Here is a 19,886-nt window from a genome sequence, read left to right on the forward strand (position 1 = left end):
AGTGTTCATGCTTTGAAATTGTTGAACTCAATGTTGGCTCTTGAAGGTTGTAAAGTGCTGAAGAAAAGAATGAGGTATTGTTCCTCCATCTTGCATCTCAGCAAGCTGAGGACAGACATTAGAACATTATAGCAGGCTGAGGGCAGAAATGAACAAAATAATTCATTGTAATAGCATACAACTGAAAAGTCAAGGTCATTCTTATGGACAGAGTGGAGGTGTTTACACAAAATAGTCACTTAGTGCATGCTTTGACAATGTGAAGGAGACCACATTGTGTGCAGTGCATGGAGTAGACTTGAAGAAGTGCAAGTGAAATGCTTGTTCACCTGGGAGGTGCATTTGAGGCTTTGGACAGTAAGGAGGGAGAAGGTGAATGTCTAAGTGTTTCAAGGAGAGATGCCTTGGGGTAGAGGTTTGTTACAGGTGAGGAAGTGTTAGGAGTGCTGGATGAGTGAATCAGGATGTCACAAAAGGGTTGGTTCTTGCAGAACACTGACAGTGGAGAGAGGAGAAGATGTGTTTGGTGCTGGCCTCCTGCTGGAGATGGCAGAATAACATTGGATGATCCTTTGGAACTTGGGGATTGATTTGGTAGAATGTAAGAATGGGGGAACCCTGGTGGTGTTCTGTGTTGGGAAGAGCTGAGGGCAGAAGTGCAGAAACCAGGTCATACCCTGTCAATCATGATGTGGAGGGATAGGAGCTTTGATTCAGAAAAAAGGAGGTCACATCAGAGACAGTGCACTGGGAGGTGGTATCATCAGAATGGATGTGATGGAAATTGAGAAACTGGGAATATAGAATATATTCCTTACAGGAAACAAAGGAGTGCAGTCAAGGTAACTGTGGGAGTCGGTGGGTTTGTAATAGATACTGGTAGACAGGTTATCCCCAGAAATGGAAACAGTGAGGTCAAAGAAGGGAAGGGAAGAGTCAGAGATGGACCAGGTGAAGGTGAAAAAAGGAAATTAGAAGCAAAACTTGTGACTTTTTCCAGTTTTGGACAAAAGCAGGAAGCAGCACTGATGAAATAATCAACATATCAGAGAAGGAATTGTGGGTGGATGCCCAGGTAGGACTGGAACAAGGAATGATCCACATACCCAAAAAGGAGTAGGCATAACACATAAGTCTGACCTGAAATGTTAATTCTGTTCCATTCTCCACAGATGCTGCCAGACCTGCTGAGTTTCGCTAGCATTCTCTGTTTTATTTTTAGATTTTACAGTATTTAGCTTTTATTTGGAAGTGGAAATTGTCATGATTTTGAACTTTTATTGGTCTTGTAGAAATGTGAGAAGTGGTACCTCTCTATCATACCTTTTGTGAAGTGATGTAAACACCTGCACCTTCTGCGATACCTTTTGATGTGGTTCAATTTCTTTTCTCTCATATACAGATTATTTCATTATGCCTTGGTGTCTCATCCCTTGACTTACACTTGTATGAAGTTAGACTGCTGTCCATATCATAAGACCATAAGACATAGGAGTGGAAGTAAGGCCATTCGGCCCATCGAGTCCACTCTGCCATTCAATCATGACTGATGGGCATTTCAACTCCACATACCCGCATTCTCCCCGCAGCCCTTAATTCCTTGTGACATCAAGAATTTATCAATCTCTGCCTTGAAGACATTTAGCGTCCCGGTCTCCACTGCACTCTGCAGCAATGAATTCCACAGGCCCACCACTCTTTGGCTGAAGAAATGTCTCCGCATTTCTGTTCTGAATTTACCCCCTAATATCCAGCCTTAATTTCTAAAATGGTGCTGATTTTGTACTCAAGTTGCAAGTACGTAGTTTGTGTTTTCAACACAAGGCAGGACACAGTGATCCCAGTGATTCATTGCTTCCACGTATATGAAACTGGTGGAAAATGGGAGTAAAACATCAAAGATGTAAGAAACATTTAAATCAAAAACTGTGAAATAATTTTCAAAATAATTTTTATTTTCTGTTTTAGTCACAATTATAAAGCAAATATGATGGTAAATCAATTATTGTGATTAATACAACACTTTTTTTGTTCAAGAAATTTAGGAATGATAATTTATAGGACCTTATATCTATTTCAATGTCATTAAAAAGTCATCTTTTACTTGTTCTTTTCTCAATAAGCCTGAAATGCATACATGCTGGCTGTCCACTGTCTGATAAACAGGCCACATATTGCCCACATTTTCGGCCTATCTTGCTAAGTAGTCAAAGCATTCATTACAGCTTAAATAACATTGCTACCATGTAGTAATTTAAGTTGTATTGGAACCAACATTACAAGATTTTCTTCCTTAGCTTTACCAAACCAGACCTCTGCTTTACACTATCACTTACTAGTTGTTTGACAAGTTTAGTTTTATACAAGTTCCATTCCTGTTGCCTGGCAAAGTTCTGTCTAACGATTTGTTCACTTGGGTAAGTGTTCGCTAACTCCATTGTAGCATGCCTCGAGTTGACTGGTGCCTCGTCCAGGAATAGTCTTTTTGGGATGAAAATGCACTCTGCCCCGTCACTAACCTGCAGTTAGAAAACAAAAGCCGCGTGGTTAAAAAAACAATCAATTTAACAAATAGATGTATTAAACCTGGTGGGTTTTTAGATGGGTAGGGAGTGGAACGTATGAAAATGTGCTATCTAGCTGCTTTCCCACCCAGCCCTTACCAATCTGCAATGCTATGTGGAGTGGGCTGGACCTGGAGCAACCCACCTGCCCTTATCCTAACTGAGGCCCTTAAGTGGTTAAATATTGGAAATATAAAAGTCTTAATATTGAGTCAGAGGGGAAGCCCAGCAGGCCATCCTGCTCAGTCATTAGGTGGGTAAGAGAGGGACGTCTCCCTCAAATCTCTCAACAACCTCTCCCTTTCCATGTTTTTAAAAGAAAATTCATTCGCTAGGACGAACATCATTGCTGCTCTGGCAATTACTGCTCAACCCAACCTTCTCAATGAGCTGCCTCTTGAACCACTGCAGTCCATTTGGTGCAAGTACAATTCAGTTGCAGAGAAGTATATAAGATATTGACGCAGCGACACTGGAGGATTAGCGATACATTACATTTCCAAGTCAGGATCGTTAATAGTTTGGAGGGAAATTTGCAGGTGGTAGCATTCCCAAATATCTGCCGCACTTGTCCCTATGAATATAACTGCTAACATGCAAAGTAGCAGCCGAAGTCAGTCATTTGGCTATATAAGCATGCTCCGTCACTTGGTAAGGCCATTTGGTAGAAGTTGTCGATTTTGAAGTTGCTATCGAGGATCTTGGTCAGTTCTTGCAGTACATCCTATAGATAATACACACTGTAGCCACTGTGTATCAATGCACAAGGGTGCAGCTGCTGAAGGTGGTGGAAAGGGAACCAAGTGGGCTTCTTTGTCCTGTTTAATGTCAAGTTTCCTAAGTGTTATTAGAGTTGTATTGTTATGACGATGTGGGTGTACTTTAAGAGAGTTAAAAACAGCAGAACTATCAGACCCAGCACCAAGTGTTCTCAATAAGGTAACAATGTAACACTTGTTTAGCTTGTTGCCTGGAGACAAATTAAAATTCCGCCAATCAGTTTAAATTGTACCCCGAAAAATGCCAAACTCCAATCCAATTTGAATTTAGTATATTGACAATCTTAAAAGCCAATGACGTAAGTCAATGCTTTGGAGTATAAGACCAGGGAAAATTGAACAGTTGCGAGGAGAACTGCCAAGCCCCAGCATGTAAATAGGCTGCTTGAAAAATAGCACACTTAAAAGTACCTTGTCAATCAGTAACACGTGATGCAGAAATTCCTAAAAGAAAACACAGGAAGATCCAAATAGAAGAACCAAAGGCTGCCTGACTTTGAGATAGACAATAGACAATAGACAATAGACAATAGGTGCAGGAGTAGGCCATTCAGCCTTTCGAGCCTGCACCGCCATTCAATATAATCATGGCTGATCATTCCTAATCAGTATCCTGTTCCTGCCTTATCTCCATAACCCTTGATTCCACTATCTTTGAGAGCTCTATCCAACTCTTTCTTAAATGAATCCAGAGAGTGGGCCTCCACTGCCCTCTGGGGCAGAGCATTCCACACAGCCACCACTCTCTGGGTGAAAAAGTTTCTCCTGAGCTCTGTCCTAAATGGTCTATCCCGTATTTTTAAGCTGTGTCCTCTGGTTCGGCACTCACCCATCAGTGGAAATATGTTTCCTACTGCCAGAGTGTCCAATCCTTTCATAATCTTATACGTCTCAATCAGATCCCATCTCAGTCTTCGAAACTCAAGGGTATACAAGCCCAGTCGCTTCAGTCTTTCAGTGTAAGGTAATCCTGCCATTCCAGGAATTGACCTCGTGAATCTACGCTGCACTCCCTCAATAGCCAGAATGTCTTTTCTCAAATTTGGAGACCAGAACTGCACACAGTACTCCAGGTGTGGTCTCACCAGGGGCCTGTACAGCTGCAGAAGCACCTCTTTGCTTCTATACTCAATTCCTCTTGTTATGAAGGCCAGCACACTATTAGCCTTCTTCACTACCTGCTGTACCTGCATGCTTACCTTCATTGACTGGTGTACAAGAACACCCAGATCTCTCTGTACTGCCCCTTTACATAAATTGATTCCATTGAGGTAATAGTCTGCCTTCCTGTTCTTGCCACCAAAGTGGATAACCATACATTTATCCACATTAAACTGCATCTGCTATGCATCTGCCCACTCACCTAACTTGTCCAGGTCACCCTGTAATCTCCTAACATCCTCATCACATTTCACCCTGCTACCCAGCTTTGTATCATCAGCAAATTTGCTAATGTTATTGCTGATACCATCTTCTATATCATTAACATATATTGTAAAAAGCTGCGGTCCCAGCACGGATCCCTGCGGTACCCCACTGGTCACTGCCTGCCATTCCGAAATGGAGCCGTTTATCACTACCCTTTGTTTCCTATTAGCCAACCAATTTTCAATCCAATCTAGTACTTTGCCCCCAATACCATGCGCCCTAATTTTACTCACTAACCTCCTGTGTGGGACTTTATCAAAAGCTTTCTGAAAGTCCAGGTACACTACATCTACTGGATTTCCCTCGTCCAACTTCAGAGTTACATACTCAAAAAAATTCAAGAAGATTAGTCAAGCATGATTTCCCCTTCATAAATCCATGCTGACTCTGTCCTATCCTGTTACTACTATCCAGATGTGCAGTAATTTCATCCTTTATAATAGACTCCAGCATCTTTCCCACCACTGAGGTCAGACTAACTGGTCTATAATTACCTGCTTTCTCTCGCCCACCTTTCTTAAAAAGTGGTATAACATTAGCCACCCTCCAATCCTCAGGAACCGACCCCGAATCTATTGAACTCTGGAAAATAATCACCAACGCATCCACGATTTCCTGAGCCACCTCCTTCAGTACCCTGGGATGCAGACCATCAGGCCCTGGAGACTTATCAACCTTCAGACCTAATCTCTCCAACACCAAATCCTGGCAAATATAAATTCCCTTAAGTTCAGGTCCTTCAGCCGCTGTTACCTCAGGGAGATTGCTTGTGTCTTCCCCAGTGAACACAGATCTGAAGTACCCATTTAATTCCTCTGCCATTTCTTTGTTCCTAGTAATATATTCCCCTGTTTCTGTCTTCAAGGGCCCAATTTTTGTCCTAACCATTTTTTTGCCTTGCACATACCTAAAAAAGCTTTTACTATCCTCCTTAATATTCTTGGCCAGTTTACCTTCGTACCTCATTTTTCCTCTGCGTATTTCCTTCTTAGTAATCCTCTGTTGCTCTTTAAAAGCTTCCCAGTCCTCAGTTTTCCCACTTATCTTAGCTATGTTATACTTTTTCTCTTTTAACTTTATATATTTCTTTACTTCCCTCGTCAGCCACGGCCACCCATGCCTCCTCCTGGGATCTTTCTTCCTTTTAGGAATGAACTGATCCTGCAACTTCTGCATTATACACAGAAATATCCGCCATTGTTCCTCCACGGTCATCCCTGCTAAGGTATTGCACCATTGAACTTTGGCCAGCTCCTCCCTCATAGCTCCATAGTTCCCTTTATTCAACAGAAGTACTGTCACTTCCGACTGTACCCTCTCCCTCTCAAATTGCAGATTTAAGTGTTGTTTTGTAAATCTTAGTTGGGAGTTTTATCGGACTAGTGTTATAGAAGGTAAGATAAAAGATAGATTAGAGTAAGGACTTGGACATACTCTGTTATACTTTAAGAAATAAAGTTGTTAATTTTTACTATAAATAGTTCTTGGCCACTCGAATTTTTGCCGATTACTGCATGAAATAAATCTTTTGTGTTGCTGGTTTTAAATTAAGGATGAGGTTTACCCCATATTGTAACAGTTTGGGGGCTCATCCTGGATTTGGACTGGTTTAGACAGATTTGAATAGATTTGGGGGTATGAAAAAATCCCAGCAGATATGAACACTTGCAGGTTAGTGTCCTAAATCTTTAAGTAAATTTTTGGTGAGACAATTTGTTTAATTTTGGTGATTTGTAGTTAATTAAATTAAAAATGAGAGAAATGCCTCTTAAAGTTGCTAAAGAGGTTCTGAGATTTGAGATGATTCTCAAATTTGCCAAGAAATTTTAGAAGGAAAGAAAAAGGCCATACTTTTAGAATTAGCAAATAAGTTAGATTTGGGTTTAACTAAGGACAAAATCTGAAGTTGTAAGGGAATTGCTGAAACACTTAGGTGTGAGAGAGAAACAGAAAAGTGCAGTAGAGGTAGAAAACCCAAATTACAATTGAGGTAAATGGAGTTAGAAGATAAACAGAGAGAGAGAGAGAGAGAGAGAGAACTTGAACTTGAGAAGTTGCGACTTAGTCAGCAAAGTCAAGTTTACAGGATGAAAATTAAGAGAAGGGAGTGATATATATAAACGTCAAAACTCTGCCAAGCTTTGATGAGAAAGATATTGAAGCCTTCTTTATTTCATTTGAAAAATTGGCTAGGCAGATGGAGTGATCCGAGGATTTATGGGTAATGCTCGTTCAGACTAAACTGGTAGGCAGAGCTAATGAGGTATTTGGTGCACTGTTAGATGAAGTGTCAAGAGACTATGAAGAGGTTAACAGGCTATTTTAAGTACTCATGAATTGGTACCAGAGCATATAGACAGCAGTTCAGAAACACAAAGAAGGTACCAGGTCAGACTTATATTGAGTTCAAAAGAATTAAACATAGTCATTTTGATCAATGGGTATGTGCTTTGAAATTAGATAAGACCTTTGAGGCTCTAAGAGATTATTCTGCTGGAGGAGCTTAAAAACTCACTTCCAGAGACAATAAGAATTCACATGGAGGAACAGAAAGTTCAGGAAGTGAGAAGGGCAGCAGAGTTAGCAGATGAGCACATGTTGGTGCATAAGACAAGCTTCCGCCCAGAATTTCGTCCGTGAGGGATAGAAGTTGTGAGAAGGGGAGCTCCTACAATACTAAACCAAGAGGCGAGAACACTGGTAAGAATTTACCACAGGATAAAAAGAGAAGCCCAAAAGAATCAAAAGGAGATGAAAGGCCTCAGGCGTTTCCACTATGGTAAAGTGGGATGTGTAAAGACACAGTGTTGGTTGTTAAAGAAAGGTGCTATGGAAAAGGATGTGGTAAAAGAAACTAAACCAGTGGCATTAATGAAGGTAGGAAAGGAGACCCCAAGAGGAGCCGAGAAGCTGCACAGCCGAGGCAGGGGCTGGGTATGGAGTTAGTACCTGGTCTCTACAAAGAATTTGCCTCTGTGGGTAAAGTATACTCGGAAAGAACAGGACAAGAAGTTATAATTTTGAGAGGCACAGGATCTAACCAGTCACAGACAGAAAGAGATGAGCGAATATGCACCCTTTCTGATCTGTTACTCGAGAGTGTGGTAATCTGTGGGATAGATGGACAGAAATTTAGCGTTCCCCTGTGTAAAATCAGGTTGGAGTGCCAACTTAACACTGGGGAAGTTACAGTGGGAGTGATTGACAGAGTGTCAGCTCCAGGAATTCAATTTGTTCTTGGGAATGATTTGGCAGCATCCAAGGTGGGAGTGACACCCCTTGTTGTGGAGAAGCCCAAGGAAGACAAAGAAACTGAGGAGTTAAAACATAAATATCCTGGTATTTTCCCAGACTGTATAGTAACCAGATCCCACTATCATAAGTCACAGAATGAAGTGAAAAGTAAAGAGAAAGATGAAAGAGTTGAGGTTCAGTTAGCAGATACCCTGTTTGACATAATGGTGCAGGAAAAACCTGAACAGGCAGAGGGTCAGACGGATGTGTTTAGTCCTGAAAAGCTAAGAGACTTGCAACAGCAAGACAAGACAATAAAAGAGATATGTGTGGATGAGTACTCTGAAAAGGAGGCAGAGAATATTCGGGAAGGTTGGTTAGCACTGCAGCCTCATAGCATTCCCAGGGTCCCAGATTCAATTCCAGCCCTGGGCGACTGTCTGTCTGTGTGGAGTTTGCACATTCTCCTCGTGTCTGCGTGGGTTTCCTCCGGGTGCTTCGGTTTCCTCCCACAGTCCAAAGATGTGCAGGTCAGGTGAATTGGCCATGTTAAATTGCCCGTAGCGTCAGATACATTAGTCAGAGGGAAATGGGTAGGTTACTCTTTAGAGGGTTGGTTTGGACTGGTTGGGCTGAAGGGCCTGTTTCCACACTGTAGGGAATCTAATCTAATCTAATCTAAGACCGAAATGGAGACCATGGCATGTTAGTGCAGATGAGAAATGGGCCAAAGTGCACCAGATTATGTTGCCAGTAGCATACAGACAGCAGGTGTTATAGGTAGCATGTGAACTACCTGTAGGAGGTCACCTACGGATACGAAAGACTCAGGCTAAGATACAAAAATATTTTTATTGGTCTGGAATGCACAAGGATGTGGTTAACTTTTGCCGTGCATGTCATACATGCCAAATGGTAGTCAAGCCACAGGTAGTAATAAAACCAGCACCTTTGTTGCCAACCCCCGCATTTGAAGAACCTTTCACACAGGTCATAATTGATTGTAGATTAGATTAGATTAGTTACAGTGTGGAAACAGGCCCTTCAGCCCAACAAGTCCACACCAACCCGCTGAAGCGCAACCCACCCAGACCCCATTCTCCTACATTTACCCCTTCATCTAACATTATGGGCAATTTAGCAAGGCCAATTCACCTAACCTGCACATTTTTGGACTGTGGGAGGAAACCGGAGCACCCGGAGGAAACCCATGCAGACACGGGGAGAATGTGCAAACAGTCAGTCATCTGAGGCAGGAAGGTCTCGCGCCTGTGAGTCATCAGTCAGTCGTCTGTGTAGGTCTCCTCCCAAGAACTAAAAGTGGGAACCAGGACTTGTTAGCCATAAGGGATGTGTCTACCAGATTTCTGGAGGCAATTCCATTATGAAGTATCAAGGCAAAAAGAGTCGTAGAGGAGTTAGTAGCATTTTTTACACAGTATGGGCTGCCCAGAGAGATTCAGTCGGACAAAGGGTCAAATTTTACTGCTGGGCTGTTTAAGGAGGTCATAGATAGCTTAGATATACAGCACTTTAAATCCAGTGGATATCATCCTGAATCCCAGGGAGCTTTAGAAAGGTGGCATCAGACCTTGAACCCATGTTGAGAGCATACTGTCAGGACTAGCCGAATGATTTTGATAAAGGTATCTCATTCGTATTGTTTGCCATTAGAGATGCCCCAAATTAATCCACTCAGTTTACTCCCTTTAAGTTAATATACTGTCATGAAGTGAGAGGCCCTTTGAAATTAATTAAAGAAAAATTGACAGGACCAAAGTCGGAGATCTCACACTTAGGTTATGTATCAGAGGTGAGGGAGTAATTAAACCAAGTAGGTGAGTAAGCTAAACAACACCTAAAGAGGGCACAGTATAGAATGAGACAGATGGCAGATAAAAGCTCTGAAACTCAGACATTTTCTGGAGGGGAAGATGTGTTAGTGATACGAGAATCTTTCAAAGCCAGGTTTAGTGGTGTCGATCAAACTGAGAAAAGTTGAGTCACAGGGAATATCTAGTAAAGATCCCAGATAGGGAAAAAAAGTATTGAGTATGTCATATGAACATGTTGAAACTGTATTATGCTAGAGAGAAAGAACTGGAGAAACAGGTGGTAGTTATTGCCCCACATAGTGAGGATTCAAATCCAGATGATGTGGATTTTGAGGTGCCTCAAAATAGATTTTAAAAATGAGGAAGTCCTTGAGGAGTGGGATAGGTTAGTAAGCTATCTGTCTCTGGAGCATAGAACACAGTTGAAAGATTTGTTACTGCAGTATAAGGACATATGTAAGAATCAGATGGGGCAGACTAATGCTATTGTACATGAAGTAGACGTAGGGAATACTGCTCCGATAAAACAACACCCCTATCGGCTTAATCCTTTCAAAGCCCAGAAGGAGGTGGAGACCATGCTCGACAAGGACATCATCAAACCAAGCCAGAGTGAGTGGAGTTTGCCGATCATCTTAGTTCCCAAACTGGATGGGACTCAACGATTCTGCGTGGATTATCCGAAGGTATACACCGTTACAAATCAGACTCATATCCAATTCCTAGATTGGAGGACTGTATCAAGAAAGGCAGACAAGCCAGTTACATCACCAAGTAGGACTTAATGCATGGTAACTGGCAGGTAACTTTATCAGAGTTGGCAAAAGGAATTTATGCGTTTGTAACCCCTAATGGGCTATGTCAGTTTAAACTGATGTCCTTTGGAATGAAGAGCGCACCCACCACATTCCAAACACTCATGAAAGAGTTATGGCAGGGTTAACAAACTGTGCAGTCTATTTGGATGATGTAGTGATCTTTAATAAGTCCTGGAAAGATCACATGGTACAGTTGGCAGAGCTCTTTGAATGACTTCAAGAAGCAAACCTGGTAATAAACTTAAATACAACAGAATTCGTGAAAACAGAGGTGACATTCTTGGGACATAACATTTGTCATGGAAGGTTTACCCCATGGAACTCAAAAACTAAGGCCATCGAGGAATTTCCATGACCAATCGCAAAGAAAGAGGTGCTTCGATTCTTAGGGCTCAGAGGATTCTATCAGAAGTTTGTTCCCAACTTCAGCATTGTAGTGGTACCATTAACCGCTTTGCTGAATAAAAACATAACGTTTTGGTGGACAGAACCGTGCCAGGAGGCATTCGACCATTTGAAATGAATATTAACCATCAAACCAGTTTTAACTACACCAAATTTTTCAAAACATTTTAAAGTCACCATTGATGCTAGTGATATTAAAGTTATCTGTATGTCAGGGTAATGTGTTTTAAAAAAATAGAAAAACAAAGAAGCCACCTTTTCGTTATGATGGTTCATTTTTTCCTTAAGGGTGGAGGTGTTATGAAGACCTGGGTGTACTTTAAGCAAGTTAAAAGCAGCAGAACTATCAGACCCAGCACCAAGTGTTCTTAATAGGATATCAATGTAACACTTGGTCGAAAAACTTGATTAGCTCGTTGCCTGGAGACAAAAACAAATTCAAATTCAGCCAATCTGTTTAAATTATACACCAAAAAATACCAAACTCCAATCCAGTTTGAATTTAAAGATTGTCAATATATTAAATTCAATGACATCATCCGATGCTTGGGGGTATAAGACCGGGGGAAATTGACCAGTTGGGAGGAGATCTGCCAAGCCCCAGCATGTGTACAGACTGCTTGAAAAATAGCTCTCTTAAAAATACCTGTGAACTGTGACGCAGAGATTTCTAAAAAGAAAAGAAGACACAGGAAAATCCAAATAGAAGAACCAAAAGCTGTCTGGTTTTGAGATAAATGTTGTTTTGTAAATCTAAATTGGGAGTTATATTGGACCAGTATTATAGAAGGGAAGTTAAAAGATAGGTTAGGGTAAGGACTGGTTGTTAGTTAATTATTCTCTGTTATACCTTAAGAAATAAAGTTGTTAATTTTTACTTTAAATAGTTCTTCACCACTCAAATATTTCCAGATTACTGTACAGGATAAATCTTTTCTCTGTTGCTCGTTTTAAATTAAGCAGGTGGGTTTACCCCGTTTGTAACAATATTCATCCAGACAACTGAAGAGTATTCTATCACATTCGTGCTTTGTGCCTTGTGAAAATAGAATATAGGAAACAGGAGTAGGAATCGGCTATTTAGCCCTTTGAACATGCTCCACCATTCAATATGGTCATTGCTGATCGTTGAATCCTATTCCTGCTTTCTCTCCATACTGTTCAATTGTTGAAAGACTTTGGGGTGTGAGGTGAGTTACTCTCCACAGAATTCCTGGTCTCTGACCTGCTGTTGTGGCCGCAGTATTTATATGGCTAGTCCAGTTCAGTATCTGGTCAATGGTAATTCTAAGGATGGCAATAGTGATGGCGTCAATATTGACAATGCCATTCATTTTCAAGGAGACACAGATGGGTTTTCTCAATGCCTGACACTTTGTGGTGGGAAAGATACTTGCCAATTGTCAGTGCAATACAAAAGAATAAAGAACAGTAGCACCGGAACAGGCCTTCGGCCTACCAAGACAGTACTGACACATGATGCCTTTCTAAACTAAAAACCTATTTGCCATTACATGGTCCATATCCTTCTATTCCCTGCCTATTCATATATCTGGCAAGGTTCATCTTAAATGTTGTTATTGTATTTGCCGCCACTACCTCCTCTGGTAGGATATTCTAGGCACTTACCACCTTCTGTTTGAAAAATACATGCCTAGTAATTGACATTTCTACACTGGGAAGAAAGCTCCAATTATCCGTTCTATTCATGCTTCTCTTAATTTTGAAAACTTTCATCAAGTCACCCCCATTCTCTGTTATTCAAGTGAAAATAAATCAAGTTTGTTCAATCTCTCCTCATAGCTAACATCCTGCAAACAAGGTACCCATCTTGGTAAAACTTTTCTGTACCCTCTTCAAAGCTTCTATATCCTTCTGGTAATGTAAACAATCTTGAATGTTGTCCAGATTTTGGACACAGCCTGATTCAATAACAGAATGGTGTAACAATCATTGTACAATCATTGGTAAACATCTCCACTTCTGACTTTATGATGTGAAAGGTCATTGATGAAGCAGCTGAAGATCGTTATGCTGAGGACACTGCCCTGAGCGACACCTGCAGCGATGGTCCTGGAGTTGAGACGTTTAACCTTGAATAACCACAAACATCTTCCTTTGTGTTATGGCTTCAATTTGTGGTGAATTTTGTCCCCTCCTTCGTCCCTCAAGACCTACCAATTACCTGATCCCAAACTGCCCCACCCCTTCACGGTCTCTGCATCAAAACCTCCCACTCCAGCCCCTGACAGCTCTGTCAGGGCCACTTCAGCCAACATAAGGGGAAAATGTTCTACCTTCAGATAATTAATACTCCATAGGGCATTAGCTAGCTGCAAGGGTGCTTTGACATTCAAGGTAGTGGGACAGGTATAATAAACTATATTCTGAAAATTCATTTCCTCCTCATTACTTTGAGAGCAAAAACATGACCTGCTTGACTCATCAGCACATTTCCTCTGTGGCACAGAAAGGTTTCGGGGAACACCCTGTGGAGGAACTGGAGCAAGGTGGCACTAAGTCTTGGTTCCTGGTTCCAAACATCTGGTAATGGTGACACAAAGAAGTTCAGTAAGCTCATTTGGGTGGCAGAAGTCAGTGGATGAGTCTTGAAAGGATATTGCCAAGCTATCAACCTCTCATGCGATTCAGTACACCACATCCTCATCACTCATGCAGCAGCAAACTCTCACATTTAGAATTCAAGCCTAACATTCTCAGATACTCAACCTTACCCTCTCACACACCTTCCAATAATACAAACACAAACACTCAGTTCTCACAGTGTCAACATACCTACAGATTTCAGCGATATGAGGTACAACACCTAAACATATTACAGCAGTCACTGACATTCTTCTCTTGAAGGAGAACATTTCACACAGTTACAGAGTGAAACAGGACCATGAAGCATAGGCAGTGTCTGTCAGCACTGGGTCCTGTGACGGAGATAGTAGGAGGGCACTGACTGCGCATTAACTAGGTGGAGCCATTAGCAGATCTATCTCTCCACATTCATGTGTGGAGCCTGCAGAACAATGTGAGTGCAGTCAAAAGCCTCCCGCACCAGTTTTGCATGTTACAAATGATAACATGAGCATTGCTGCACCAGGAATAGCACTACCATGCCACAACCTCAAGCCCACTCATCCTGCTTCTCTCTGCTTAGAAAGAAAATGACGAACTTGTCGCTCCTCACAATACAGGATCTCCATAGCTCCCAAATGCAGCAGTGGTCATTAAATTGGGATATGCTCACAATGTAACTACTCCCATTTGGAAGATTCATCCAGAGAGTTTAGAAGGATGGCAATCTTGATAGTAATTAATGACACTACCTTTGCCCAGGTATGAGGCTGCAAATTCGATTGAAAGAAGGTGACCATTTTTAAAAATGAATTTCAAGTGTCTTAGGCAACAGCCAGAGGAAATCCCATTCAAACTTGCAAATGCTGCATAATAGTCTGACTTGTTTTGAATACCTCAAAAACAGCACTCCAGTATGACTGGTATGTTTATGTCCAAGTATTAGTTTTTTTTACTGTTTTTCACTTGGCTGCTCAAGTAAGGTGGAGGTAAGAGAAATGGTCCCAGAAAACTTTTAGTAGAGATGCACTTTTCTCATTGGAGATACATTTTAAAAGCTGCTTATGCCAAGAGGCTTTGGGGTTTTGGAAGTGAATTGCTGGAATATGCACAGTGAATGGTTGTCACATCTTTTAGGGCTTCTGGGTGGCCATTTTAAAAAGAAATGGGTCATCTCATGACTAAAATCATTTTCTGTTACATGTTGTCCTGGAGAACTAGCTTGTAATGTAATATACTTTTCAACCAATGACATTTCAGTATAATTACACATCACTTGCCAAAGAAATATATTTTAACTTTGGATACTGGTGGAGAAAAGACACCAAAGGATTGCTGCTGTTATACAGTCAACTTGATTGACATCAGAGTTGGGATGATCCACCATCAAAAGTGAAAGAATACAAATAATTAATATTTTTCACAATTTCACAGACGTCAATTGGAGGAAAACAAATTAAAGCAGATATTTAAGGTGAGTTGAGAGTAACAGCCCTTGACATCAAGGCTGCATTCAACCAAGTGTGGCACCAAGGAACCCCAGTAAAACTGAAAACAATGTGAATCTGGGGCAAATTTGCCACTGGTTGGAGTCATACCTACACATAGAAAGATGGTTGTGGTTGTTAGAGGTCTGTCATCTCAGCTCCAGGACATCTCTGCAGGTATTCCTCAGGGTCTTAGCCCAACCAGCTTCTCAAGATCTTCCCTTCATCATAAGGTCAGAAATGGGGATATTCGCTGATGATTTTGCACAATGTTTAGCACTATTCGCAACTTCTCAGACATTAATCAGTGCATGTTCAAATGCAACAAGATCTATATCCAGGCTTGGGCTGACAAGTGGCAAGTAACATTTGCATCACACAAGTACCAGACAATGACCATCTCCAATAAGAGACAATCTAACCACTACCCCTTGTCACTTAATAGTGTTACCATCACTGAATCCCCAACTATCAACATCGTTGACTATAAACTCAACTAGACTCACCACATAACACATGGCTACAAAAGCACGTCAGAAACTGGGAATGCTGCAGCGAGTAACTTACCCCCTGACTCCCAAAGCCTGTACACCATCTATAAGGCACAAATCAAGAGTGTGATGGAATACTGCCCACTTGCCTAAATGAGTGCAGACCCAACAACACTCAAGAAGCTTGACACCATCCAGGACAAAGCAGCCCACTTGATTGGTACCACGTCCAGAATCATGCACTCCCTCCACCACTGATGCTTAGTAACAGCAGTGTATACTATTCACAAGATGCATTGCAGAAATTCACCAAAGATCCTTAGACAAAATGTGCTAGACCCACTACACTTCTACCTAGAGAGTCAAGGGCAGCAAATACATGGGAATATCACCATCTGCAAGTCCCCCTCCAAATTACACACCACCCTGACTTGGAAATATATCACGGTTCCTTCGGCGTTGCTGGGTCAAAATCATGAAACTGTCTTCCTAATGGTATTGTGAGTAAACCAACATTAAATTGACTGCAGTGGTTCAGGAAGGCAAGTCACCACCACCTTCTCATTGAAAGCTAGGGATAGGCAATAAATGCTGGCCATCCAGTGATACCCACATCCAATGAGTGAATTTTTTTAAAAATTGGAAATTTGGTCCATTATCAGTATTGCTATAATCATTCTTGTCATATATCAGACTGTTGGTTAAAATGCCAGTTTTTTATTTGTTGCATCCTGCAATATTGTTCAATATTTATAACAATTTTGGTCAGCTTAAGATATCACAATGCACTTTTTTTTCCCAACATGGTAAATTTAAAAACCCTGCTGCAACTCTATTAAAGCAGCAATACTTGCGTCCAAAGCTCTGCTGCAAAAGCAAGATGGTGCTTTCCTAAATTACTCTTCAGAAAGTTTTCCAGTAATAATATCAATCAACTTTACAGCTAATAACTGTAGCATGCTTCCTTGCCACGGACATTTTCTAAGAAGAAATTGACTAATTTATATGTAATAAGTGCAGTGGTAAAATAACAATTACTAGATATTAAAAAATTACAATCATGCCTTTTGCAACTGGAATAAATTTTTGATTTATAACCAGGTTATTCCTTGAATGTTTAAGCTTCAAAAAGCCTAACTGCAGCTGAATAATGCTCATCACATCAAACCATTTAAAAATGCCTTCGGCATCTTAAATGGAGAAACAGAAACAAATATTTGGTTTGAAGATTATAGAATATTCAAAAAGTCACCATTACCATGTGTAAACAAACTTAAGAAAAAGAGTAAAAATTGTCATTAAATTTGAAAGTCAGTTCAAATTTACATTAGAATCAGTCTAAATATTTTGGCACACACAACAGCACACAGGGGGTGAACACCTTCAAAACATTATTTGAGCTGACACCAATTGTAAAGTTAAACTGAGAATGTAACTCTTACAAAAGTTTTTGTGATTTACATATGAACGAAGTGAAACTAACATGGTCATTCAAACTAATGAGAGACTTAACAAACAATCAAGGTATTGAGGTGCAGAAAGTTCCAAGAGGCAGAGTGAAAAGAAGGATTGAAATAAGTATTTTAATTTTTAACTGTTTTCTCATACTAAATCCCAATTAAGGTAGAGGACTAACAAAAAGGGTAAAAAGTAAGAACTTTAACTTCGCCTTTATAGGGTGGCACGCTGGCTCAAATTGTTAGGGACACAGGTTCGATTCCAGCCTCGGGTGACTGTCTGTGTGGAGTTTGCACATTCTCCCTATGTCTGTGTGGATTTCCTCCAGGTGCTCCAATTTCCTCCCACAAATGCAAAGATGTGCAGGTTAGCGTGGATTGGCCATGCTAAAATTGCCCATAGTGTTCAGGGATGTGTAGGTTAGGTGCATTAGGGTAAATATAAGGTAGAGAGGAATGGGTCTGGGTGGGTTACTTTTCAGAGGGTTGGTGTGGACTTGTTGGGCCAGAGGACCTATTTCCACACTGTAGGAATTCTAATCTAATTCTTGTCAAATTTGGTCTTAATTATTATAGTCCACTTGGGAAAGCATGTTGAGATTCAAGTCTCACCTCTCCTGGAATCATCACAAATGTTAAAGATTTATCAAATTATTGAAGGCAGGTTAATAGAAAGCACTGACCAGCTTTATGCACTTAACACAAAACTGGTATTTATTACAAATAAATCAGTTCTAATCACAGGGAAAAAATTAAAAAGAATGATCAACTTAAGCTTAAACTTTAGCCCTTCTTGAATCCATAGAGAAATAGACAAAATAAATTTGATATTATAATTAGATAAGAAACCATTAAGGGAATACAATTCAATAGCATTCGTCAACAGGATTTAATTATGATTTGGAGATGCCAGTGTTGGACTGGGGTGTACAAAGTTAAAAATCACACAATATCAGGTTATAGTCCAACAAGTTTAATTGGAAGCACTAGGTTTCGGAGTGCTGCTCCATCATCAGGTGGTTGTGGAGTACACAATTGTAAGACACAGAATTTATAGCAAAAGTTTACAGTGTGATGTAGCTGAAATTATACATTGAAAAATACCTTGATTGTTTGTTAAGTCTCTCATTAGTTTGAATGACCATGTTAGTTTCACTTCGTTCATATGTAAATCACAAAAACTTTTGTAAGAGTTACATTCTCAGTTTAACTTTACAATTGGTGTCAGCTCAAATAATGTTTTGAAGGTGTTCACCCCCTGTGTGCTGTTGTGTGTGCCATAATATTTAGACTGATTCTAATGTAAAAAATGACTTAACAGAGTCTTACATGGATGCAGTTTTTGAGCAAAGTACAATGTAACTCTGCAAGTACAAATTCACCCCACAAACATATATGTGTGTGTGTGAGTGTAAAGGGTCTACGTCTGTGAGAAGGTGCACATGTAAGTGTAGGAGTGTGTGTTTCTGTCGGAGTGTGTGTGAGTGCCTGTGTGCATGTCTGTGTGTGTGTGTATAGGTGTAGAGGAAACAGTTTATAGGCAAATGATGAGTGAGAATAGCTAGCTATCTTCCAATTCTTGTTACAAGCAGAGAGATGATGCTGTCGTTTTAGAATCTGGAGACTTTCTGTCACTATATTGTTCACACAGTGGCTAACAACCTGCTCAGGAGCCAGTCTGAGAGTTGTTGGCAAGCTGAGCACTCCTGGCCCACACAACTGCTCCAGTTTGAAAAACCAATAACAGTCTGACTCTAGGCAAAGCTGCCCTAAACATATTCCCATGGTGCCGATGAGTCCAGCGATCCTCCCCACTGCTTGAACAAGTCAACAGTGTAAATACAACTCCCTATGCATTCCAGTAACTTGTTTTAAAACTGCAACACCACATTCCAATTTCCTTCATTTAAAGCAGTATTTTTTTATAATCCCAAAAATAAGGAAAAGTGAAAATATTGTATTTACATGCCTCTACACTTAAATGAAATGAAACACCATTTCAACAACATGTTCCCTCATAAGGTATGTGACTCAAAGAGAAAATCTTTTGAGGCTTACATCCATTCAACCTTCCTCACCCTTATGCCATCTTCCAGCATTTCTTAAACATTTAACTTATTCCATCATTTTATACTTAGGACAATTCATCTACATTCACGTTATCTAGTTCAGTAATGTGAATAATCTTGACATTGAATGGTTGAAACGATAAGTTCCATCTGAACAGTCTTACGTTTCAAGTTTTAAACCTTTAAAGGAAAGTCAGCAGATTATGTTCAGTATAGATTAATGTTGCTTTGTTCTTGTGTCAGACATAGACTTCCAAGTGTTGAAGACCCAGTAATAATCCCAAGGTCTCCTTCTCCGGGGTAGAGTACTTGATCGGATATTGGTTTAGATTCTGAGAAAAGTACCCCACTGGTTTTTCTATCGCTGACTCATCATGTTGTAACAAGACTACATCTACTCCAAAATCACTAGTATCAATCATCATTTTAAAACTTTTCGTAAAGTCAGGATTGGCCAACATCAATTTTTTTTTATTCGGATTGCCTTCAGCTTTTCAAAGGCTGCTTGGCATTCTGACCATATCAATTTTGCTAGTTTTCATTATACATTCATTAAAGGTATAGTTTTTGTACTGATGTTATACATGTACATATACATATATTAAACATGCACAATCCTGAAATCCCTTGATTTCCTATTTAGTTTGATGAGCAAAGAATTCTATTAGAGCCTTCACTTTAACTGTTCTTGGCAACACTTTCCTTCATTCTATGATATATCCGAGGTAAACGA

The 19,886-nt window shown here is 40.4% G+C and overlaps 1 protein-coding gene across 1 annotated transcript in view; it reads right to left on the bottom strand.

Annotated features, from left to right (window-relative positions):
- Positions 1–1,952: 1,952 nt before the first annotated feature.
- Positions 1,953–19,886, bottom strand: part of LOC148152146 (uncharacterized) — a 173,984-nt gene continuing 156,050 nt past the window's right edge. Inside the window, exon 19 of the mRNA XM_087991054.1 lies at positions 1,953–2,519. Coding sequence (XP_087847180.1) covers positions 2,277–2,519 — 243 coding nt within the window. The 3' untranslated portion in view covers positions 1,953–2,276. The remainder of the gene's footprint in view (positions 2,520–19,886) is intronic.

This window comes from Chiloscyllium plagiosum, unplaced genomic scaffold (genome assembly GCF_037043375.1).
Source record: "Chiloscyllium plagiosum isolate Xiang-an unplaced genomic scaffold, Cpla_swu_hap1 HiC_scaffold_1, whole genome shotgun sequence".
Classification (NCBI taxonomy): domain Eukaryota; kingdom Metazoa; phylum Chordata; class Chondrichthyes; order Orectolobiformes; family Hemiscylliidae; genus Chiloscyllium; species Chiloscyllium plagiosum.